The 24,854-nt window shown below is 42.2% G+C and overlaps 3 protein-coding genes and 1 long non-coding RNA gene across 9 annotated transcripts; 1 reads left to right on the top strand and 3 right to left on the bottom strand.

Moving 5' to 3' along the window:
- Positions 1 to 2,263: 2,263 nt before the first annotated feature.
- Positions 2,264 to 5,458, bottom strand: snapc5 (small nuclear RNA activating complex, polypeptide 5). Its single transcript, XM_023811198.2, has 4 exons — positions 5,156 to 5,458; positions 4,579 to 4,695; positions 3,485 to 3,559; positions 2,264 to 3,355 (listed from the first exon to the last, which is right to left on the bottom strand). The coding sequence occupies exons 2-4, from the start codon at positions 4,666 to 4,668 to the stop codon at positions 3,185 to 3,187; spliced, it is 336 nt and encodes a 111-aa protein (XP_023666966.1). The 5' UTR covers positions 4,669 to 4,695; positions 5,156 to 5,458; the 3' UTR covers positions 2,264 to 3,184.
- Positions 5,459 to 9,744: 4,286 nt separating this feature from the next.
- On the top strand, positions 9,745 to 13,216 carry dnaja (DnaJ heat shock protein family (Hsp40) member A). Of its 5 annotated transcripts, none has more exons than XM_023811185.2 (8): positions 9,745 to 9,962; positions 10,115 to 10,260; positions 10,803 to 10,983; positions 11,219 to 11,323; positions 11,730 to 11,957; positions 12,058 to 12,288; positions 12,436 to 12,536; positions 12,670 to 13,216. In XM_023811185.2, exons 2-8 carry the CDS (start codon positions 10,129 to 10,131, stop codon positions 12,880 to 12,882), a joined length of 1,191 nt encoding a protein of 396 aa, XP_023666953.1. In that variant the 5' UTR covers positions 9,745 to 9,962; positions 10,115 to 10,128; the 3' UTR covers positions 12,883 to 13,216. The 5 variants fall into 5 exon arrangements, with proteins under 5 accessions (XP_023666953.1, XP_023666954.1, XP_023666951.1 ...); XM_023811186.2 differs by having other exon boundaries at positions 10,112 to 10,260; XM_023811183.2 differs by having other exon boundaries at positions 9,745 to 10,025.
- Positions 13,217 to 13,441: 225 nt separating this feature from the next.
- Positions 13,442 to 15,433, bottom strand: rps27l (ribosomal protein S27 like). 2 transcript variants are annotated; one of them, XM_023811199.1, is made up of 4 exons: positions 15,298 to 15,433; positions 14,266 to 14,374; positions 14,051 to 14,161; positions 13,442 to 13,654 (listed from the first exon to the last, which is right to left on the bottom strand). In XM_023811199.1, exons 1-4 carry the CDS (start codon positions 15,301 to 15,303, stop codon positions 13,626 to 13,628), a joined length of 255 nt encoding a protein of 84 aa, XP_023666967.1. In that variant the 5' UTR covers positions 15,304 to 15,433; the 3' UTR covers positions 13,442 to 13,625. The 2 variants fall into 2 exon arrangements, with proteins under 2 accessions (XP_023666967.1, XP_023666968.1); XM_023811200.2 differs by lacking the exon at positions 15,298 to 15,433 and adding an exon at positions 14,647 to 15,160.
- A 4,084-nt stretch (positions 15,434 to 19,517) lies between these two features.
- Positions 19,518 to 24,326, bottom strand: LOC111843542 (uncharacterized). The gene is made up of 2 exons (XR_002838186.2): positions 23,835 to 24,326; positions 19,518 to 21,889 (listed from the first exon to the last, which is right to left on the bottom strand). It is a non-coding gene; the product is annotated as an uncharacterized lncRNA (long non-coding RNA).
- Positions 24,327 to 24,854: the final 528 nt, after the last annotated feature.

The following is a 24,854-nucleotide window of genomic DNA, read 5'->3' as shown; positions in this document are numbered from 1 at the left end:
GGTCCATTCAGTATCTGATGCGGGTGGTGTATGGCTCAGGGGACTCTGCCTGTAAGCAGAAGGTTGCTGATTCAAGCCTGGCCTTGGCAGAATGGTCATATGCCTGTGGGCCCTTGAAAAAGGCCCTTAACCCCCAGCTCTTTGGGCCCCACAAGGTGGCTGCCCCTTTGCTGTGACCCTCTAAGCCTGCTCTCACCTGCAAAGCAAAAAAGAGAATTTCCCCACAGGGATCAATAATGTATCACTATTCTAATTGCTTGGAATATTCAGAATCTTCACAATTTAAACACAGAATATTGTTTAGTCTTATTGATTTGTCGATTCAAAGACAGTATCAGGATCCATCTTCCATAATAGTTTATCCAGTACAAGGTTAACCTGAGCATGAAGCCCATCCCAAGAACCACAGGGCACAAGAGGGGAACATCAAGGACGGGATGCCAGTCCCACACAGGGCACAAGAGGGGAAGATCAAGGACGGGATGCCAGTCCCACACAGGGCACAAGAGGGGAAGATCAAGGACGGGATGCCAGGCCCACACAGGGCACAAGAGGGGAAGATCAAGGACGGGATGCCAGTCCCACACAGGGCACGAGAGGGGAAGATCAAGGACGGGATGCCAGTCCCACACAGGGCACGAGAGGGGAAGATCAAGGACGGGATGCCAGTCCCACACAGGGCACGAGAGGGGAAGATCAAGGACGGGATGCCAGTCCCACACAGGGCACGAGAGGGGAAGATCAAGGACGGGATGCCAGTCCCACACAGGGCACGAGAGGGGAAGATCAAGGACGGGATGCCAGTCCCACACAGGGCACGAGAGGGGAAGATCAAGGACGGGATGCCAGTCCCACACAGGGCACGAGAGGGGAAGATCAAGGACGGGATGCCAGTCCCACACAGGGCACGAGAGGGGAAGATCAAGGACGGGATGCCAGTCCCACACAGGGCACGAGAGGGGAAGATCAAGGACGGGATGCCAGTCCCACACAGGGCACGAGAGGGGAACATCAAGGACGGGATGCCAGTCCCACACAGGGCACGAGAGGGGAACATCAAGGACGGGATGCCAGTCCCACACAGGGCACGAGAGGGGAACATCAAGGACGGGATGCCAGTCCCACACAGGGCACGAGAGGGGAACATCAAGGACGGGATGCCAGTCCCACACAGGGCACGAGAGGGGAACATCAAGGACGGGATGCCAGACCCACACAGGGCACGAGAGGGGAACATCAAGGACGGGATGCCAGTCCCACACAGGGCACGAGAGGGGAAGATCAAGGACGGGATGCCAGTCCCACACAGGGCACGAGAGGGGAAGATCAAGGACGGGATGCCAGTCCCACACAGGACACGAGAGGGGAACATCAAGGACGGGATGCCAGTCCCACACAGGGCACAAGAGGGAAACATCAAGGACGGGATGCCAGTCCCACACAGGGCACGAGAGGGGAAGATCAAGGACGGGATGCCAGTCCCACACAGGACACGAGAGGGGAACATCAAGGACGGGATGCCAGTCCCACACAGGGCACAAGAGGGAAACATCAAGGACGGGATGCCAGTCCCACACAGGGCACATGCTCACACAATTATATACTATTTACGGAGAGCAGTTATCTAGTGACTAAAGAAAAATCAACTCAATGTGAATGTTACTGGCTGCGGAGATGTGGACCTGATTTTTAACAATCTGCAATCCCCCCGTAAGCAGAGTGTCTTCCATATGAAAAAGGACTGGGGAGGGTGTCAGTTTATTGTAAAGCTAAAAACTGTAAAATTTAATTATCATAGTTTCTTGCTTTCTTTGGATTTCTGTAGTTTTAAATATGCGTAAGTGGAAGCCATATTTGCTCCATATTGCCCATAGATAATAGCTAATGTAGAGTTGGTGAAGTCTGTTTTTTTCATTTTCAACCTTTATCTTATCTAGGACACAGCAAAAGACGTGCAGATTTTACATGTATTTGAACACAACACCTCTTTGTCTTTCACTGTCTGACGCTACTTCTTTTCACACCACCGTGCTAGAAAAAGTCTGATTTGCATACCCTGTTTCTGTCAGCATCTGACTGATACAAAAAACAGCAGGATAGTCCACTTAATGTTCCTGTGGGTGAGAAATATGGTAGGGTCCTTACAGATATACAGAATACATTCATATGGCTTTACTGATGCAGCTTATGTGAATATTGACCAAAAACATTTATAATGTTTCCCGGCCGCTTCCATTCAAGGGATCATAGTCATCACCCAGCACAAATTTAGCCACTAGGGCTGTTTATTTTCAGTTTTACAAAGTTTCATGGCACTCCTCACAGTCACAGACCTTAAGTGTGCTTCAGTCAAGAGCATATTCTCATGCTTGTGCTTATAGAAAATAACACTAAAATGTTAATAAACAGTAAACATTGACAGCAAACAAGTTAGCAGGCAGGAGAACTGATTTACAGCTTAAGGCAAGACCACCCCCCACTCCCAAAAATAAATATCTTCAAAAAAAGGTGATGCTGGAGGTTGCTACATTCTTGCAATAGTCAAAAAATGAGTGATGCATAAGAGCAAGTGTTTCTATTTCCTGGGTTTTCTAATTCCCGTGTTTTACCAAGTTTCCCACTTCACATAAGCTAATTTTTTTGTTCAGTGTGACATCATTAATCTGATTTGACTCAATTCTTTGTAAAATCTTTTTTTACAAGCCAATACTTGTACATCTTGTGTGGATTACTTGTGAGATCTTTGAAGAATTTGTTATCAAAGTAGACACTTCTTTAATTTTCTGTTTTATATGCTTACTTTGCAAAGTCTACATGAAATTAATTCTGAACATCAATGTGTTTTGCACCAGCATTTGCTTAATAGTCCTGAATGCTTTACTGGTGGAAATAAAAATCTTCACACAATTTTGTGGTGCAGAAATTAAACAACTTCTAAACTATTTTATATTTAAAACACATAGTTGCTTTTACAAGCAGTAGGTGTTAAACAGAAATAGCTATGAGTATTTTATCATCAAATGTAAATGATGATGTTGGCTACAAAGAAACAAGCAAATAATGGGAACAATACTCTTGCACTGACCCCATATTAGAGGTGAAAGTTCAGGTCAACCTCTCAGATCACTGCAAAATGGTTAAAAAAAGACAGATGTGTATGTACATTTATAGCTCTCCAGAAAACTCAGTAATCGCCATCCTCATCATCTGTCACAACCTCCAACTCATCATCATCCTCCTCCTCCTCCTCCTCCTCCTCTTCCTCCTCCTCCTCCTCCATGTCACATTCCCCAATAGTGCTCAGTTGCAGAATGGTGTGGTTAATCTTGCTCTCATCATCCAGCTGTTCTATATTCTGCACACACAAGGGGCAACACGGACATGGTACACTGCATATTTAAGCATTTTATGACATGCAGGATCAATAATAAGGCTTTTCATTGCTGGTCCTTGGGGTTCAAGCCTGTAATATACAGGTGTGTACCTGTGAATCACTGGTCTGAGCAGGGCTGTCCTCCCTCTGAGCATTTATCATTGACTTCAAAGCCCCTTCTTCAAACTACGGGCAAGAATGAGCGGGATTTTACAATCACATCTAATCACGACTTTGGCAAGCCTTCAGTAACTATTAGTGTACAACTGCAGGTCTAGAAGAACACTGCAATGAAAATGCATTAAACAAATTAATTCTGTAGTACAGTAAAAAAAAAAAAAAAAAAAAAAACAATTGAGGTGTTTTGTTTAACCACCAGATCATGATTTGAGTCTGGCTGAATCCTGGTCAGGCTGTGCAACCTTGACCAGGATAAGCAGCTGGAAAATGGACAGATGGTCAGGATGCAGTGTGGCATAGAGGGTTAGTGGGTAGTACTGTCACGACACACATCAGAGGCTATGGGTTCGAATCATGGTTCTGCTGTATGTGTGGAGTTTGCATGTTCTGTGGGCTTCTTCTAGGCACTTAAGTTTTCAGCTGTAATTAGATTAACTGGCATCTGTAAATAGCCTGCAGTGTACGCATGGACATAAATTATGGGGGGGTTGTAACCCCGGCTAATATAACCCCCCCCCAAATAATCATAATATCATGATGAATGGGTGGGGACCTCAATCCCCTCAGTAATCAATCCAAAGTTACGCCCTTGAGTGCAAGTGTGTACATGTATGTGACCTGAGATAGTCTGGCACCTTGTCCAGCGTGTATCTCAGCCTTGTTCCTTGTACTGCTCTTTATCAAGTTATACATTAAAGATGAAGAAAATCAAGAGGACATTAGTAGGTGGAACTATTCATAGAATATGTTCTCCCTTGATAGGGAATATGGATTTACCATCATAAAATGAATTTAAGAAAAAAAGAAGAAAATAATACAATACTTTAGCATTACACATTATCATTAGCAGTGTGAAAATACAAAAGCGCATTTTACTAAGATTCATGTTGAGACTAAACATTACCGTATAGCTCATCCTCCCCTTTTTAGTGGCTGTACATTTAACCCACGCTGTACAAACACCTTTCACACGTCTGTGTCACCAATTTACTCAGGCACAGCGTTCAACCATCAAGTCTTCTCACCTTCAGCCTGTTTAGCTGGTCTTGCAACATAACTTTTATCTTCAAAAGTGTCTCCTCTTCCTTCCTCAACTCCTGCAAACGGCTCAACATGATCCCAATATACCGTTTTCTTGCACACTGCAAAAAAAGGAGGGATAGGCCCTTTTCTTAACTAACCCATAGAATGCAGACTACAGTGAAAACAACTCTTAAACGAGTCCCACTGCCTTCCTTCAGCAGTGCACTTTGAATTAAAGAATCCTTCGCAGTTTCTAATAGACGATCCCGGCTCCTTCAGTGCGCCGCCGCGGGAGGTGCGCAGGCACGGGCAGAAACCGGGCGCCGCAACTATCGTTCCGAGGCCAAACAAAACATCCTTTTCTATACATATTTAACTTATTCATTGTAATAAACACATGCACTGGAAATATACAAATACGGAGTAATTAAATTTGGGAGTCGCCAACGACCTTTGGTGAAAATCTGTTTTGTTACTAGAAAACATAAAAAACATCATATTTTAGGCATACTGAAAGCTAGCATAAAATAATATAATTAAAAGAAAGCGAAAACAAGCGTGGATATGTTAAGACCTTACCCACAGGAGGTGGATTGCTGTATATGTAATACGAGGCAGATAGGTTTACCATACACACTTAAACTTATTCTACATAAATGAACCCTTCCTTTGTCGTCCGTCTCATATCATAATTTGTCGTATTCTTATGTATCGGTGCACGCATCCCTCATTTGTTAATTAAAATATTTAAAACAAGCCACCCACTTTCTCTACACTACGGAAGAGACTGAATACTAGCGATCTGCTTAACTAGCCTGTCATCGTATATCATGCCTAATACCGGCCACTCTGGGATGTGCATTGATGCCCCAATGAAGCCGCGAATGACGACTCCTGCTGGTCAAAGCCTATTACCGGTTACCTGAACGCCTTTTAGATTCTGCTCAGGCTGCTGAGTGTGCTGTACGCCACGGTGGGATTAGGTACTCATATAAATCAGTCAGTTCGTGACAACAAAATAGAAAATACCAGTAGATAAGACGGGGCGCTGATATAAGATATACATCAGCCAGCGGAAGATGCTCATTTTAATTACCTATAAGAACCCCACGCTTTTAATAGAAAGGTATCGTGTCGTAGATGTAGAATTGCACTCGTTTTCATTTTTCTGGAGTGTTTTTAGTTGTTTAAACGCAATTCAGCTAGCAGTGCTTATTCCACTTTGATTTAGTGAAACAAAATTGTATCTGTACATTATTACCGAATTTCTCCCTGGAATATAAAGTGTGTTTTATCTCAAATATGGTGTGACACATAGAAAAACAATTAGCATTTCAAATTAAAGTAGAAATACGTACCACCCACAAATAACACTGGTTAATGATAAAAACCTGTGCCAGTTATACTACATGGTAAGAGATAACTAGTATAGCTAGTCAGAATACCATCATTTATATGTAGTCCAAACTATAGAAATGCATCTCAGAAATTTTAAGGCCACGGTCCCTATTCTCTGATGTCCACTGCAGTGATGACATATCTAAGCCCTGCAATATGCCGCTGTGATCGCTTCACATTCAGCAGCCAATGTATCCCGATTTCTGAACTTGAATCTTAATGTGGAAAAAAGTGAGGTTGTGTAAGACATAACAGGGAGGCAGAAACTCTGTGTTAGTGTGTTGGCAGGCTGATGAGGATTCCTCAGCTGAGGCCAGCGATGAGAGCTGACACACTTCTCCGTCATTCAGAGTGGCATCTCTCATCAAAATATACAGGGTGGCTGGAAGCAAGCAAGCATGCAAAAATATAAACTTGTTCTACCACCATGTTCGCTAAGATACTATCATCTAATTTAGCTATAATACATGCTTATACAGGTCGTCGTCGACTTATGACCTATGCGATCTCTGACCAGTAGACTTTACCACCGAAAGAAATTACCGTGCAGTTTAACCTTTACGTGGTTAATTTGTACTTCTTTCGCAGTAAAAGGCTAAAATGCACAGTGGTTTCTTGTCATAAGAGCACAAATGCACATAAAATAAATACACATTTGTGCTGTTATGACAAGAAATTGGCCAGACTGCGATATGAAGCTGTTTCTGATGAGTTGGCACACAGTTTCTGTGAGGAACTTGCAGACTTCGGTTGCGACTGCTGACTATAATGTGATGTGGGAGATCTTCCATGATAAGACCCTGAAGGTTGCTGAGGGTTGTGTTGGTGTTGTCAGTGTTCCCAGAAGGCGTTTCATCTCACAGGGCACCCTGGATCTTATCGAGAGGAGTCGCAGCGCACGACTTGGTGGCAACTCCAGTCTGTACTGGGAACTGAGAAGGACGACTGTGAGGGCCGGGGGGCAGATAAGGAGGCTTTTGTTAGACACATCTGTGAGCAGGTGACACACCATCTGTGGTCTAGTGACCCATGTCCTGCTTACAGAGGAATTGAAGCATTATCCAAATCTGAATGTATTCCTCGGAGACTTGCAGTCAGGACAGGTGATGGGACGGTCCTTACGGATGACACCGCAGTTGTGACCTGCTGGGTCAGCTACTTTGAGAAGTTGTTTAAAGCTGATCCTAAACATCTCTGGATCCACAGTTCTTGAAGCTGATCCTTCAAACAGCTGTGAACCACCCAATCTCACTGAGATTGCACGAGTGGTGAAGCAGCTGGGGGCAGGGAAGGCCGCAGGGATCTGTGGTATCCGGGGTGAACTTCTCCAGGCTGGTAGTAAGGCTGTCCTCCTGGTATTGCAGGCAATCTTTGCTTCTATTTGGGAGTCAGGCGTCATCCCAACTGACTGGAAAATGGGACTTGTAGTTCCTATCTGGAATGGGGAGGGTGATCGCCTGGATTGGGGCAACTACAGGGGGATAACACTGCTCTCAGTGCCGTGAAAGCTTCTTGCTAGGGTCATCCTTATCTGTGATCACTTGCTTTCCTGCCAGCAACCAGAGCAGTCTGATTTCATGCCTAAGAAGTGTACCATTGCCAGCATCCTGGCACTGAGAGTTTTAATCGAGCACAAGTAGTGGCCATCAGTAGTGTGTCTGTCTGCGTGGAGAGAGTCGACCTTGTCGAGAGATTAACATACCTCGACAGCGACATTCATGTCTCTGGTGACTCTTCCTATGAAGTCACCAGACGGATTGGGAGAGCATGGAGGGGTCATGAGGTCGTTGGAAAGGGGTGTGTGGTGCTCCTGATATCTTTGCATAGAACAAAGGTCCGAGTCTTTAGAGTCCTGGTGCTTCCTGTCTTGCTGTATGGCTGTGAGACATGTACGCTTTCCAGTGAGCTGAGACGAAGGCTGGACTCCTTCAGTACTGTGTCTCTTCGGAGAATCCTTGGGTACTGCTGGTTTGTCTTTGTGTCAAACAGGTGGTTGCTAGAGGAGTCCCACATGAGGCACATTACTGCCATTGCTGAGGACCCGAGCAGCTGGAGCAGGCCGAGGAAACACCCGCGTAAGACCTAGCTGCAGCGAACCTGACCTGACAAGAAATTGCTGGGCGTGGACAGGGGTCACCATGGGCACTCTGACTGGCCTGCTGCTACAAAGCCCCATATGCAACAGGGTTCAATGTCCTGTGTATCACATTACTCCAGTGATCATCATCAAAATGATCTGTCTCAGTAGCCCTTCTGTTGGTTTACACCAGACATGATAGCTTTTATTCACATCTCACATCAGTGAGTCCTGGCCACGTTTGTGTCAATGAATGGACCTTCTGTGTTGTTTCAGGTTTTTGAGTGGTTCGTACCCTAGCGCATGGCTCCCCAATGCGCTCTGTGTGCCCAACCCCAGTGTCGAAAATTATGTCACCACAGCTGCACACACTGTGGTGTAAATATGAACCAGCCTACTTCCCCAACAAAGGTCATAATCACCGGTTAGCAACTGTCAGATATCACTGATTGCTGATAATAATGTCATATTGCCTGTCCAAGTACCCATATCCGTCGTGTGCTGTTTGGTTACATCATTTTCGGTTCAAAACACACAGTGAAATGAATGAATACTTTTCTTGACACAGGCAAAACATAAATTCACATGGACAACATTATGCTACCTGTTCCTGTGTGTTGTTACAGCTAGTGCTGGAGAGCTCAAAGACCTCCCCGAAGTCACTTAAATCAGTATAGTTTGAGAACATTTTGGTTTCTCAATAATTGACATCAACACCAGAGGAAGATTAGTTAATAAGACCAAGACTGTGTGTCGGCTCTCTTATATTGAACTCGAATATGTTGCTGGAAATACATCTAACATGTTATTTTATCCGTGTGAACTATCTAATCTAAAAACTCATTAGTATTGTTACCTCGTCTATGGGCACCAAACTATTTCTAAAGGGAATAAGTTTTAAGAGCTGATTGGTTCTTTTCATGGTCACGTGTGTTTCTCACTTGTTGCACAAGAAACTGTACTGCTCTTCTGAGCGACTACTTAATTTGTATTGTTTTATTGGTTCTAACGATTTCAACCATTACTATAAGGTTCATTTTCACTATAACAATACAGTGGAATTATAATGCAACTATTAATAAACAAATTAAAGTTTTAAATTGTCACTGATGTGACAAATCACGGAGTAAAAAAAAAATCTGGGTTTGAAATGAGACCGACATGAGCGAGTAATTTGTATGTTGCTTTGGTTTCCCCCGGTGGTTCGATTAGGCTAATTGGTATCGATGAATTTGCCGTATTGTGTACCGATATCCGCTGTGTGTTCTACCACGTACCCTAATGTTGCCCGATTCAACACGACTCTACACTAGATTAACGAGCGGGAAATTGATGCATTTTAAGAGTATGTTTGGGTTCGTTTTTAATTCCTCTAATAACGTTTTATTAAACTGTGAGCATTTGGCTAATAAATAAATACATATTTATACATCACCCTATTTCATTTAAAGGGCTGCCTGTTCAATTCTTTCACCATCAAAATGCCTCATGCAAATAATAGTTCAGTATATGCATTCCAAATAAGTAGTTGTATAATTATAGAAACGCAGACACAGCATGGATAACCGAGGCGGCACGTTTTCCCGTGTGCGTTAGCCAATGGAGAACCATGCATCCCCGATAACTTTATTATTATGTGGGCTGTCGATGGTACCATATTTAGGTTGCTGGTCATCATGTGACCGACGCGTGACGATGCGGCTCGGCTCGGCTCGGATCGGACCCGAAATTTCTGGGCATCGCCGCGTCACTGCCGAACGGTCTCCAGAAAGTTCCGTCCTGCAGCCTATAAATGCGACTTGCGGTCAGGCTGAGGGGAGGGAGCGTTCAAACGCTGCAGCGGGCTGGGGCTAGTATACGGCGGCTGTGAGACCGGTACGGCCGCCGGACCGACAGTAGCCGAAAACATCGGTGAGCGACCTGGGGATTAAAACATTTTGATGTTACAAACCGACTTTACTCGTCAGATCTGAGGTAATTATCGATGGAAATACGCGCAAATTTCTCTCGTAAATTTTTATTGTCGCGGCTCTTCCGTTTCATTGTGCTCGTTCTGTCAGCAGGATAACCTGTCAGGATGGTTAAAGAAACGGGCTTCTACGACATCTTGGGCGTCGGGCCCGCATCGTCTGCGGAGGAGATAAAGAAGGCGTACAGAAAGCTGGCGCTGAAGTATCACCCGGACAAGAACCCGAACGAGGGCGAGAAGGTAAGAGACGGGCGGGGAAGCTTCTGGAAGGGCTCCTTCGAGACTGTCCCCGGTCCGGGTTACAGTGTCACATTTTAATGGGCTTATTTACCCTTAGATTTAGCTTTTTAAGCCATGTGAAATGCCTCTTTTCGTGACAGGGGTATCACAATTAATGCAACAATCCGCAAATATATACACGTGTGTGTGTGTGTACTTAATACGAGTTAACGTATACATGGGTGTCTACGAAATATTTTCAGTTAAGTGTTGCAGTACTTCAGGTTCACATGCAAGGTGCGTCGGGGGTTTTAGAGGGTGCCCTGGTTGGTAGTTGTCTGAGGGGGGAGTGGCAGTGAATATTGCATTTTAAGTGGGAGCCCCCTCCCTCCGGGCGCATATTTTCTCTCCCCCTCCGCAGTTCAAACACTGTGTTTATTGTCTATGCAATTCCATACATTTATTATATATATATATATATAGATCACTCAAGCTGATAAATTCCAACCTGATCCTTTAGACCTAATGATGAAAGGCTGACTGTGTCCTTTTGTCTGCTGCAGTTTAAGCTCATTTCTCAAGCCTATGAGGTCCTGTCAGACCCAAAGAAGAGGGAACTTTATGACCAAGGAGGGGAGCAAGCCATTAAGGAGGGAGGTATGAGTGGAAGTGGATTTTCTTCTCCAATGGACATTTTCAACATGTTTTTTGGTGGTGGTAGCAGAATGCAGAGAGAGAGGAAAGGTAAGCCTAATTTTATTGGCTTTTTCAGAATAATACTTTTAAAACAAGTGAAATGTCTGCTTTCGTTTGAAGAACTGGTACTAGAATCATTCATTCATTCACTGAGACAATTTTAAAAGCAACCATTTTCATGCAGTTTATGGACACAATGATTTGTTGTTCACCATACAAAGATACTGTTTTGTTATTTGATTGTATAGATATTGCTTAGTATTTCTGTGTTCCTATGCCATAGGCAAAAATGTAGTTCATCAGTTGAGTGTTACACTGGCGGAGATGTACAATGGTTCAACAAGAAAACTTGGCCTCCAGAAGAATGTGATCTGTGAGAAGTGTGATGGTATGTTGATATTCATTTTAGTAACATTGCATTGTTGCTTTGGAACATGCATGGTGAATCTCAAGGTTTACTGTAAAAACGATCAATAATAACCCCTTGCCTAGAATAATTTGGCTTATTAGTGTTAAACAATGCACATTAGCCAGGACAGCTCCAATACAGGCAATTGATTGAACAATTAAGTTCAATCACTGCAAATATATGCCTGTGTAAGTTCCTGTCTTATCACAAAAGCAATATTCTGTAGAAATTAGTAATTCATGCAAAATGTAACCAGGATTGAGGTTATCTGACATGTTTAATATGAACTGTTTTTGCAAAACTTTCAGTTTTAACAGGCTGCCTGTGCTCACTCTAAACTGTACATTTTTAATAGCCTAAAGCTAGGTCTGTGTCCCATTTACAGGTTATGGGGGAAAGAAAGGAACTTTGGAGAAGTGTTCAAACTGCAAAGGGAGGGGAGTTCAGATCCAGGTGCAACAGATAGGCCCAGGCATGATTCAGCAAATCCAGAGCATGTGTCCGGATTGCCAGGGCCAGGGAGAGAGATTCAACTCCAAAGATCGCTGCAAAAATTGCACTGGGCAGAAAGTGGAGCGCAAGAAAAAGATCCTTGAAGTCCACATCGACAAAGGTAAGTGGGCAAGTCAGCATGTAAACCTGGTTCTAGGACTTAATTTCATGCCTGTCCTTGCAACTCAAGTAGTAGTGTTGTAATCTCTTAATTCATCTAGGCATGAAGGATGGCCAGAAGATCACATATTATGGAGAAGGTGACCAGGAACCAGGTCTGGAACCTGGTGATGTAATTATTGTCCTTGATCAGAATGAGCACCCTGTCTTCCAGAGGCAACATGATAACCTCATTATGAAGATGGAGATCAAGTTGGTCGAAGCACTCTGTGGGTTTAAGAGAACCATCACCACTCTAGATAATAGAGAACTTATGATCAGCTCACCACCAGGTAAACATCACATGCCATTTATTTTGAATCTGAAGTTGAACTTTTCATGTGCATACTTTGCTGTGTTTGATACATTATACTTCTGGAGGACACAAGAACATAAGAAATTTACAAATGAAAGATTAATAAGACTCCACTGTATTGCAGGAAAAGTTCTGAAACACAATGACATAAAAAGCGTCCAAAATGAAGGCATGCCTATCTACAAAGATCCATGTGAAAGGGGCCAGCTAATCATCCAGTTCATTGTAAGTTTGCTTTTTTTGATAACTTGGGATTCTTGTGTTTGTTTTCCCAGTACTTTGAAGAAATATTTTGGTGCATGTTTCCAGCTGCAGTTGGAAAGTGACTGTGAATTTCAATTGGACTGCTTTTGTTTAGGTGGAATTTCCGGAAAATGGTTGGATCTCTAATAGTATGTTACCCGACTTGGAAGCTCTGCTGCCTCCTAGAGAAGAGCTCGTCATTTATGATGATGCGGAAGAAGTGGATCTCTGTGATGCAGACCTCAGCTCCCAACAGCATGCTCACAGTGGGGAGTCTTATGAAGAGGACGAAGGGCCTAGGGGTGGAGTGCAGTGCCATACTCAGTGATGGGGATCTTTGTGGCTCTGACACAAAGTGAAGTACGAATGCATGAAACTTGTGTGTGTTTATGTACCTTTTGTATGACCCTGGTTGAGGGATCTTGTGTCAATAAATACACCAAATAAACCTGGACATTTTCCTCTTCATCTTATTGTCACAAAGACTGTAATAATATGCTTTCTGTGAAGGTGAATTTGTCACTGTAAGAGTACCAGTCAAGTAAAGATTTGTCAGTTTCTGTAATAATATGAAACTTGTAATATTTTGGCCAATACTAGTTCTTTATCTATGTAACCTTGTTGACTTGAATCACAGAATTAGATAAAAACCTTTTGAAATATACCTGCTCATGGTGAATTATGCTTATGAATATCTGGCTTCGGTGCAGCTAATCACATCTGATAAGTGTTGTGAGGACGAAAGTTCTTGTCTGAATGTCCAGCAATTTAGAGTGAAGGATAGTGTTCTGGGTTAATATGAACCTCTTGAAAAGGGGGATTTTCAACCCAATTTATGCAGCAACTCTCACAAAATGTTTAATTTACTAAAAAATACAGCAGACCAATAAGTTTCTTGCTTTTAATTAATAAATCAAGCATTTATAAAGAACATGGCTTTAATTACAGTAAACATAGCAGAAATATCCTGCTGTCTATGAAAATCATTTCATTGGAACCAAAATTAAGGCATTTGATCAGTGGGGTGCATCGTATCTCTCACGATGTAATCATTCCATTACTGACATGTCTTCAGTGTTGCTTTCGTCTGAAAGAGCAACCTAAAAAACAACACACCATTTCACTGAATCCACCTATTATTCAAATTCGATCCATTTATATAAGTATAAAGAGAATGGATCAATACCAATTATTGCATCATGCTACAACATTGAATCACAATCTGGAAACACTTGAGGATATGTAGTACTTACTACATTCTTATTTAATGTATTAACCAGAAACTAAGTGTTAGTTACATTCTGATACCATGTTCATTCATGTATTTCAGTTATATTTGTAACTGAGTAGTAACCATGTTATTTGTGCCCCCTCAAAATGTCACCCAAAACTTATAATCAAATTCAAGTCGGATGGATGAAATCATGCAGGGTACCTTATAAAAACAACATTCTGATCTAAGTAAAATCTCAAATATTTAGTGTTTAACCACTTACCCTCGGTCAGCCTGGCTTTCCCACCAGTCGGCTGGCAGAGCACAGTAGAGCAGCCTACACACAAGACCACTGTCTGAGCATGACTGAACACTGTTGTGATCTTATAGCAGCCTGCAAACAATAACAATTCTGTTACAATAAACAAGCAAACAGCACAAACCCATATAAACGAGAGTACAGTTAGTGGCAAAAACTAGATAGACCCAAAGAAACACCTGGGCATTTAACATCCATGAAGTAAGAATTGGGACTTTGAACCAGGCGTTTTTTCTTATGTTGTTTTCTCTCTAGGTCAAGAGAAGGATGAAGTAAATCTTTTGCCAACTGAAACAGAAAACAAAAGTAGTTACGAGTTAGAAACAGGCCCGCAGGAAATGAACGACTCGAGCAGCAGTCAGCACCATAACGTATTTTCAAGTACATTTCGACTAAAATGCACTCTTTTAAATCACGTTTCTCAATCAAAACATTTTACCACGTACAAAAATGAGTCACGTTTCTTAGTGTATGGACATGATAACGACTCCAGGACCCAAGGAAAATGTTGCCCAGGGAGGTCCATAAAGTCATGTCACAATGCTTATCGCAATACACACCTAAAGTGACACGCTACATTTCCACCCCATCTTGGTTAATGTTTCTTTTATAGATATCTCCGATGCTGACTGCTACATTTGCCAGAAACTGAAGTAAACTTTAAAATGCATGCAAACATAAATAGACAAACATGATTAAACGGTTCATTATAACAGCTGTTACACATTTGCTTAAATAATTACAGATAGTTAGACAAAACCAAGATATAGTGTAAAGCAGAACCATACGATCTAAACCACAGGTGTCAGACTCCAGTCCTGGGGGGCCGGAGCCCTGCACATTTTTGGGTTTCCCTGATTCAACTTCTTGTGCTAATTACGACATAACAGTTAAGCTGAATCATTTGTGGTGGAACAGGGAAAGAACTAAGCTACACAGGGCTCCGGCCCCTAAACCTTAACGCCGAAAGGAGCAGTTTGTTTTCATGCGCCACGTTATTATGATTCACCAAAACAGACACGCATCAGAGTAATGGCGCCGATCAAAATGCTGCGGGGTGAGGCAGCCATATGCGCTGGCCACATGAAATAGCAAACTTCAGAAACATCAGCGCGAAGCGGAAATCTCGGCTAAATCTGACGCTTTGGAAACGCCAGCAAAACAATGTCAATTGTAAATATGAAAAATCTGCAGAGAAAAACATTACTTACTGGCATTTTGACTTGGTACTGTTCGCTTGCATAGATAGATCGATTGGTTTGCCTGAGAGTGAAATTAAGTGGTTGCCAGTTCCAGGATTAGAATCCCCCGTTTCGCACGGTTCCACGGGGTTGCCACCGCCGATTGGATAATTCGAGAAGTTAGTCCTGTAAAATACAGGATAAATAGAAACCTGGTTCTTAAGGCTGTATGCGCGGAAGTAAACATCCAATGGTTAAAACATGGTCACGACGTAGCCATTTTTTATTACGTTTATTTTATGTCTTTTCCCCAGTCTTCATTAAATATTTCAAAGATTACCATGATTTGTGTAAAACTATGATATTATGTCTGTCAAATTGTGTTACCTTAACCATTTCAAAACCTCTCCTCGAGTTACTCAGTATTTGCAGGTACCATTCAACTATATGGCAAGCCGTTTTACCTTTAATATTAATTTCTAGAGGATATCACAAATTCAGTTCGAATTAGTTAGAATGCAAATTATTGTATATTATTGATTTCGGAAATTCAGTTGTAACAGTTCAAATGCAAAATATTGATATCTGGAGTTTTTGAGATTAAAAACGTTTTTCTCATTCATTTACATAAGAACATAAATTTACAAACGAGAGGGGGCCATTCGGCCCATCAAGCTCGTTTGGGGAGAACTTAACTAATAGCTCAGAGTTATTCTTATCTAGCTCTGATTTAAAGGAACCCAGGATTTTAGCTTCTGCTACACTAACAGGAAGACTATTCCATACTCTAACTACACGCTGTGTAAAGAAGTGCTTCCTCAAATTTGTTTTAAAATGTTCTCCCACTAATTTCCACTTATGGCCACGAGTTCTAGTATTTAAACTAATATTGAAATATCCATTTGGCTGAACAGCATCCAGACCCGTTAGAATCTTATAGACCTGAATCATGTCCCCCCTTAGTCTCCTTTGCTCAAGGCTAAACAGATTCAGCTCCTCATAAGACATTCCTCTAAGACCAGGAATCACTCTTGTAGCCCTCCGTTGCACCTTTTCTAAGGCAGCAATGTCCTTCTTAAGGTATGGTGACCACACCTGCACACAATATTCTAGGTGGAGGCTTACCAAGGAATTATATAAATGTAACATCACCTCCCTTGACTTAAACTGCATACACTTAGAGATATAACCCAACATTCCATTGGCCTTTTTTATTGCTTCCCCACACTGGCGAGAGTGGGACATGGAAGCATCAACATACACACCAAGATCTTTCTCGTAATCAGCTACCTTTATTTCACTGGAACCCATAAAATGTCTGTACTTTATATTTCTGCTCCCTGCATGGATTACCTTGCATTTATCTGTGTAAAATTTCATCTGCCAAGTATCAGCTCAGTCGCTAATTAAATCCAGATCCCATTGTAGCCTCTCTGCTGCTAGATCAGTATCTGCTACACCACCCACCTTGGTGTCGTCTGCAAATTTAACCAGTTTACTGTATGTATTGGTGTCAATATCACTAATGTAAATTAGGAACAATAGTGGTCCTAAAATTGAACCCTGCGGTACCCCACTATGAATGCAGGCCCACTGTGACATTGTGCCTCTAATAACTACTCGCTGCTTCCTATCAGTTAACCAGTTTTCGATCCAAGCTGCCACAGTTCCTAAAATCCCTGCAGCTTTGAGCTTTAGCAAGAGCCGTTTGTGGGGGACAACATCAAAGGCCTTCTGGAAATCTAAGTAGATCACATCAGAGAGATGGATAATGCCACTTCTTTCAAAAAGATTTATGACCTAAAGGCCAAAAGGTTACGGATCGAGTTCACTGGGGGGGCGGGGTTGGGGTGGAGCCAGGTGACGTCACGACTAGTGATGTTGTTAATTATTTGCATATTCAGTCCTTTCCAGTTGTGTGCACTGGATAGGGCACACTCAGTAGGGTTACAGTTGGATTAGAGTGCGCACTACGAAGTACACTACGAGGGACTGAGTATGCCCTTTCTAGTGCGCACTTCGTAGTGTACTTCGTAGTGCGCACTACGTAGTGCGCACTGGAAAGGGCATACTCAGTCCCTCGTAGTGTACTTCGTAGTGCGCACTTTAATCCAACTGTAACCCTACTGAGTATGCCCTATCCAGTGCACACAACTGGAAAGGACTCAGTATGCCCTTTCCAGTGCACACTTCGTGGTGTACACTTCGTAGTGTACACTTCGTAGTGCGCACTTCGTAGTGCGCACTTTGTAGTGCGCACTTTGTAGTGTACACTTCGTAGTGCGCACTACGTAGTGTACACTCTGTTGTGTGGACTCGATAGGGCATCTCGTCGCGCCGCACCACGGACTCCCTCATGCTCAGTGCCATTGTGTCCAACATATTATGAATGAATGAATGCCTTTTTATTGTCACATTTTAAAACTAAAAGTTGTTCATTGTTTTTTTTTTGTGTACTTTTAGTGAAAGCTAGGCATTTGCACTGGGGCCAATCCTTAATCGGCCATTGAAGCTTACTTATATTCTGTTTTTCTACTTTATTTTGAATTATTTTTAATTGCTGGAGTATGTTCTGTATGGTTTCGTTTGTTTTGAAACAAATGACAGTATTGAGCTCACAGTGTTGTGCAGTCTCTCAAGATGTGGGATGGTGAGAAAGCATTGGATGTTGATCTCATTCAAGATCAAGTCCAAAGCCAGAGTAGCTGTCTTGGCTTTGGTTTAGTTCCTAAGGAAGTGTCAAAGACTGACAGACAGGCTGGAGCCTGTATCTCTTACCTGTATTAAAAATTTATTGTAATGTGACCAGACAGCAGAGAGGAACTGTGTGCAGTAGGTGTCCAGGATTGGGAGTCCAGTTTCCACTATGGTTCTTGGTATGTGGAGCTTGTATGTCCTCCTCATATTTGTTCTGGGTTTCTCTCCACACAGCTCAAATTGCACAGAAAGGTGAACTGGCATCTCTGGCTTGTCCTTAGCATTTGAATTTGTGTGAGTGTGCCCTGTGATTGGCTGGCATTCTGTCCAGATTATCCTGTCCCCTCTGATATGGAAGTGAAGGAAGACGTAAAATAGCAGCCCAATAGAAGTACCTTTCAATAAACCATAACTATTCCATGTATTTCCATCTTCATGTCCTGTAGTCCCTCTGATCGCATTAAGTGGAAAAAATTGTAATCTTCTTATGATCGGTGGATTTGGTTATTCTTCAGGGGTTTATGTTCTCATAAGGCTTATAACTGTCACATCTGTGTTAGAAATCAGATACAACCCATTGTAAGCTGTAATATTAAGTGTTGTTACCAGCCATTCTGTTCAATCCTGACTCATGCTCACATAATTACTTATTTTCCTGTGCAGGGTTGCAGAGGTCTGAACACTATGGGTGCAAGGCAGGGAATAACTCAGGATGGGGCACCATCCACACCTATGGGCAATTTAGCAACTCCAGTTCATCTTAGCATACTTAGCAAACCAGTGAACCCAGAGAAAACTCCAGATATGAATGAATGAATGAACAAATGAATGAAAGTTACATTTATATACTGTAGCACTTTTTCAAACACCCAAAGCGCTTTACAGAACCAATGGGGAGCCACTTCAAACACCACCATTGTGTAGCCCTCACCTGGATGATGCGACGGCAGCCATTCTACACCAGTATGTGCACCACACTCTAGCTAAGGTGGTGAAGGGACAATAGAGAATTCACCAATAAGATATAGGGGATGATTATGAGGCCAGATCTGATAGGGCCACAGCGGGCAATTTTAGCCAGGACATCGGGCTACCACACCTACTCTTTAAAAAGATGCCCAGGGACCTTTTATGACCTCAGAGAGTCCGGACCTTGGTTTTACGTCTCATCTGAAGGATGGCACCATTTTTACAGTGCAATGGGGCTTTGGGATCCACACAGACCACAGGATGGCCACACCAAACCCTGGTCCCAGTGATGTGTGACAATAGTGCTGATCACTTGCATGGATTTAGTGTCTTTAAATTCATTACCAATAGAACCTGTGTCAGTTTTCTTTTTGGCCTTTAAGTTCTGCAGCATTTCTTAATGGATGCTAATATATTCTCATTATAAAATAATACTAAAGACAACAACTGCATTTTGTTTTCACTGAAATGCCTAGCAATGGGAATGAATCTCTCGATCAATTAAATCACTGTGCGAAGCAAGAATTAAACTCATCAAAATGAATAAAGCGCCAAATGATTTTAAAAAATGAAAATAGGACAAATTTGATAGTAATGACGTTTATTAACTGCATTGCATTTATCTTCTGCAGACAAGGTTAAATAAATTTTTACAGAGACCTCACTCTTTAAACATTTAAAACAGCATCATCGTTGTCAACATTGTCATATCATTATTGAGTTTAATAAGCTAGTGGTGTATTATGCAGCAATCGATTGTGTGCATGCCACTGTTTCCTTTTCCTCTTTATAATTACAAGTACACCATCAAACAATGCTGGTATAAGTTATCTCTGCTTTCAAAGGCCAGGGTTTTCATGCACTGTATGGTTATTAGGAGGACCTGCTGGGCATGCCTTAAAGGATCTGGGGCTCAGATCCCTGTGAGGCCTAGAGCAGGTTGAAGGGGTTAACCTTAGGCTCAGATCTGGGGACTAGCTCAGTCCTATCATCCAGCTTTTGCACATTTGTGGGTAAAGGAGGTGACGGCTGCTGACAAACCTGCTTGGGAACTGGAGGCTTTAATTCCTGTCAGTTTAAGATAAGAGATAAGAGAGATACTGTAACTATAATACAGTACAATGAGATTTTGTTCTTGTGCTGCAGTTTTTAAACAATGACAACAGACTAACAAAGGAAAACAACAACAACAACAACAAATTTATTTTTGTATAGCGCATTATCACAACATTACATTGTCCCAAAGCGCTTTACAGCATCCCCACCCAAAGCCCCCAGTGAGTAAGCCATAAAAAGCGATAAACACTGATAAGGCAGAGTTACACACTTATACACATGTACACAGTGGATGGTGATATGCAGATCAAAACCACGTATGTTTATGCACATGTAGGATCAGGAGGGTTCTCTGTGAGCTGGATGAAGCAGGGTTGGGGCCAAAGGGCATGAGAATAGGAGCTACACCAGCCCCGCCCATTTTGGCTCATGTCAACAAGCAAAGCCGTGATTGGCTAAACTCAACCAATAGCTGTGGTGTCACTATGAGGTCAGTGGTGACAGCTGAGCTTCCCTTTGCTGTCCCTGCCTATCTGGAGCTCCAGGCATAGGATGACAAAGGGAAACCCACAGGCCACAGGGTGGGGGAGGGGGGTCCACGCCACATACTGTATGCTGCTCCATGTCTACATCAGCTCACTTGGTCTTCAGCCCAACAACAGAAAACAAGTTAGAACCTCATCTCCAAATATTCAATAGGAACATTGTGAGGTATTCTACAACTTAATCCAATATTTTTTTCTTTTCAGGGCAATGGAAAGCTTTCCAAAGAGAATCTTTTTCTGACTAATACAGCGGGACCTGACTGGGGAATTTACCCAGATCTTCTGCAAGGAATTTGTCCAAGTCTCCAATGCACATACACAAAATTTAGAAGCTTAAAGGCAGTCCCCCAGATAAATGGTAGCATAACATATATTATGGCCATTCCAAATATGGAACATTACTTTGGTTGCATTCCATTTGGCTGCAGGCTTGTATCTATTCTTATTCTCTCTAAACTGCCCGTAATATCCCATGAGGCAATGCTCATGGCACAGTTAATTCCTTTGGTCTGGAGGAGTGGTCCTTGAAAATAGAAGCATCCAAACACAGCACAGGCACACAATTAAGTAAACCTACTACGTTTTACTGTTTTAACCACAGTACATGAAATTTAAAGCAACAAAGCTCTGTTACTCAGGCGAGATTAATTACTCAGGCTTCAGTTTCTGATCATTTGTAAAAGGTTGTTACCACTGGAAATCAAACAGTCCTATTTCCTTAAACTAGGCAAGTCGCATGTTTGCTAAGGTCACTAAAATTATCTTAATTTTGATTTGACTCGTTATAATAATTCATAGCATTAATAGTAATAGTCAATAAATGCGAACTAAATGAGACTATTAAAACACATGAAAGAACTGTTATTTTGTAATGGTAGTACATTATCAATACTTCTATTGCTACTCTAGTAGTGCCTCTAGTAGCTATATCTATATGTGCTGTGTCAGTAACTATAAAGATCATCAGTATGAGAGTATATCTGCTGCAGGTGTCCAATGGCCTGCTTGGTCCCTTACAAAGTAATATTCTAATACCGTATTCTTTTCATGAAAGGTTACTTTGAAACAACTTTTTTAGACCAGGAAACATCAGACCTGGGTGTTATTAATTCCCCTGGTCTCATTCAATGTATACTGAATAACGTGTAAATGTTCAATGTAAGTTCAAAACATGGAGACACTCCGACAAACAGTCCAATAGCCTGCAATAAATGAATGGTGAATGGCTGCTGTACAATGCTCCTCTGAGAGACTTTTTCTGATACTGAATAGATATTGACCACTGAGTAGAGCAGTTGATTCCCCTCCTCCATTCCTGCAACCACTTCATGCCGTCTCCACTGGAGTTAGGGGTGCTGGGCAGGGGGAAAAAGTAAAACAAGATTACAGTAGACCTGAATTGTTATGGCTAGTTTTGTGAAACAAAGCCCGACAACTTGGTTCCTGTCAGTATAAACCGTGTAAACAATACACTACAATCAGGGATTGACATAACTGGTACGCAAGTACGCATTCGCCTATAGATACGTGCGGCAATCGATTGTTGTAACAGCATGAATGCGTACGTACAAAATTATCATGCATTTTAACCTATATATGCTAATTCGTACTTCATTTGCGGTATAGAGGTTAACATGCGCGGTAATTTCTTGTCATATCGGCGTAAATGCACATAAAATACGTACGTATTTGTGCTGTTACATTAATCGATTGCATTTCATTTATCGCTTTTAAAGGTGAATGCGTACTTACGTACCAGTTATGTCAATCCCTGACTATAAATATAGACAGCTTTCTTTAACTAAGCTTGACAATTCTGCAGAGAAAAAATGAACTTGAACAACTCAAAACGAATGTAGAAGGTAGACATGGAATAATGTCTCTTATAAACAATAAAGACAAAGTACTCCTAAAACCAAAATCTGGAACTAATAATGGAAATAGTGTACACACGATGAACAGACAGTTCTGCTCCCCTAAAATGTTCACACCTACAGTATGTGTGATACCTACTACTGCCAGAATTCTGCTATTAGCCGCATGAGTCCAAAATTTTGCTGTCCTGGATGTTCCAAATCCTCTTATTCGGAGCCTAATCATAATCCTGAGAATGCTAAAACAGAGGCTTAGCGCAGCCCCGGAAAGTCCCAGGATGCAGTACTGTGCGATGCGCAGATAGGTCTAATAAATTGTGCTGTTGTTATTAACACAAAGCACAGTGTGGAGACTCAGTGCCCTCACTGCCATATTCAGGCTAATTATACCCCAGGGCATCCATAGAACACAGTGCGATGCAAAGCAAGCACAGAAGAGCATACTTCCAATAATTATTATAGAAGTAATAACTTTGGAAGTTATGACAACCCTGGTTGTTGCTGTATGACAGCAAAATGACCTTTGCACAGACAGTTACTGCTGTTGCAGGGGAATAGAGTATTTGCAGTGTTGGTCCACAATCTCATTGTTTCCCTTGTCTCATTGGCCGTAATACCAATTACACTAAAGCGTTATTCCTAAATCAACAGGCTGTTAGGTTAATAGAACCTCGGTTCAAAGCAATATCTGTACGGGTTTTTGTGCTTGGCTTAATCCTAATTAAAATCAACATGTTTGAAGCAAATCTCTGCAGGAAGTTCAGACAGGGGTGACAAAGAGGATTGGAAAAATCCAGATCTCGAGGCTCGACCTAGCGTGCAGCCATGCAGGGACCCAGAGAGCTTAATGAACAAGAGCTGAACAGTGACATCTGATCATCACTGTCGTGGAAGCTCCTTTCTGAGAGCTCACATTAATTTACTAATGAACGACCAAACAACAACAACAATGTGAAGAAAATATTATAGAAATGTGACTTTCGACTTGCCCTCATCGACTCTTTTCCAAAACATTCTAGGATAACTGACATAAACTATTCTAAAACACTCTTAAAAATGAGTTGGCTTAATGGGACATTAACCATCATCTTTCGAAAATCTTTCATAAATTTAAAAATGCTAAATTAGACAAAAATATTTTGCCAACAGTCTTCTGATTACTGTACAGATTACTGTCCACTAAATGTTCTATAGGAAATTCTTCACTGGGATCCAGCAGTCCGTCATCATTTCAGATATATTATATGATATTTCAGGTCGAGCTGCACAAGAAACTCTAGCTTCTTGGCTTCGTTTATTTGCATCAGTCGATACTTAAAATTCTGAGTTGAAAAAGATGTACTACCAGCAACCCCCACTGATGATTTAAAGCGTGGATGTTCTAGGTTTTCACGGACTCAGATATATCATACAGTCTGCTTCCTACCTTGGTGTTTGATGAGAGACTTTCTCAAGGAAACCACAGAGGAAGAAGCGCAGGAGAATGGGAGAGACGGACTCGGTGCCTGGCCTGAGGCTGCTTGGGGCGTCCCAACCAGATGCACACTCCTCATCTTCTGCTCCCAGTCCGACCAGCTCACTGAAGCCCATAGCACCCTGAATTCCATCCCCTTATGAAGAACGCTTCATATGATGAGCATGTGAGCCGGCTCTTTGTTCAGGCAGGTCTTATGACTCCAGTTCAAGGTAATCCTTTCTGCAGTCTTGTGACCCACCTCCTTGCCTACAGGGTATTTTCATCCCTCTCCGGAACAAGGCACAACAAATCTGCTACCCCACAATTGGCAGATTGTCGAAGTTCTTCATTACGCTTCCTTCCAGGCAAACCATGTTGGTGCTATGGCTACGGAGACTGTGGAAAGGAAGTCTTACCTTCCATATGCAAGACAGAAAAGAAAAAGAATAGAAAAGTAAATTCGAAGTAATTTCGAAGTCTTAGCCGTTCCAGCCCCAACTGCTTTGATGTCAACTTAATTTGCATAATTGAAGCAATTGGGCTCAGGCATTCTTTTCAAAGGGCCCTTGTAAATACACAACTGGGCTCCAGTTAGAGTTCAAGTCACCCAAACGTAATTGCAGTAGCACTTTCCCTTCCAGAATGTTTAATTCCCCCTCCGCTGGGCCAAATGTTTGGAATCTTCAAAGTAAAATAAATCTGACTGATTAGCAACTCCAGCGTAAATGTGTTTTCAACGGGTTAGGCGCAAATGTTAGCTGTCATCTGTCATCACCATCCTCTGCACTGACTGCTGAAGGCACAGCCGATTAAAAGTCAGGAAGTGGATGGAAGCCTCCTGCGTGTGAAAGACCTGGAAACATCTGACGAGACATTTCCAGACTTGCTTCAAACAGATAGACATGTCTTTGAAACACTGTGGCTACAGAGAGATGAATGAGAAACTAGCAATCCTTCAAAGTATATAAACCAACATTAAGATATTCTATA

The sequence above is a fragment of the Paramormyrops kingsleyae genome, chromosome 13 (assembly GCF_048594095.1).
Source record: "Paramormyrops kingsleyae isolate MSU_618 chromosome 13, PKINGS_0.4, whole genome shotgun sequence".
In the NCBI taxonomy this organism is placed as follows: domain Eukaryota; kingdom Metazoa; phylum Chordata; class Actinopteri; order Osteoglossiformes; family Mormyridae; genus Paramormyrops; species Paramormyrops kingsleyae.
This window is presented reverse-complemented; position numbering and strand designations above follow the sequence as displayed.

Bases quoted from the DNA above. Each gene is read 5' to 3' on its own strand.
- rps27l (XM_023811199.1), bottom strand. The intron at 14,162-14,265 runs GTGTTTCTTTGG...TATTGTTTGCAG, and splicing joins CATGGATGTTAAATGCCCAG to GCTGCTATAAGATCACAACA. The intron at 13,655-14,050 runs GTAAGTGGTTAA...GTTGTTTTTTAG, and splicing joins GAAAGCCAGGCTGACCGAGG to GTTGCTCTTTCAGACGAAAG.
- dnaja (XM_023811185.2), top strand. From the start codon at position 10,129: ATGGTTAAAGAAACGGGCTTCTACGACATCTTGGGCGTCGGGCCCGCA. The intron at 11,324-11,729 runs GTATGTTGATAT...TCCCATTTACAG, and splicing joins GATCTGTGAGAAGTGTGATG to GTTATGGGGGAAAGAAAGGA. The intron at 11,958-12,057 runs GTAAGTGGGCAA...TAATTCATCTAG, and splicing joins TGAAGTCCACATCGACAAAG to GCATGAAGGATGGCCAGAAG.
- snapc5 (XM_023811198.2), bottom strand. From the start codon at position 4,668: ATGTTGAGCCGTTTGCAGGAGTTGAGGAAGGAAGAGGAGACACTTTTG. The intron at 3,560-4,578 runs GTGAGAAGACTT...TCTTGCCCGTAG, and splicing joins ACCAGCTAAACAGGCTGAAG to TTTGAAGAAGGGGCTTTGAA. The intron at 3,356-3,484 runs GTACACACCTGT...TTGTGTGTGCAG, and splicing joins CTCAGACCAGTGATTCACAG to AATATAGAACAGCTGGATGA.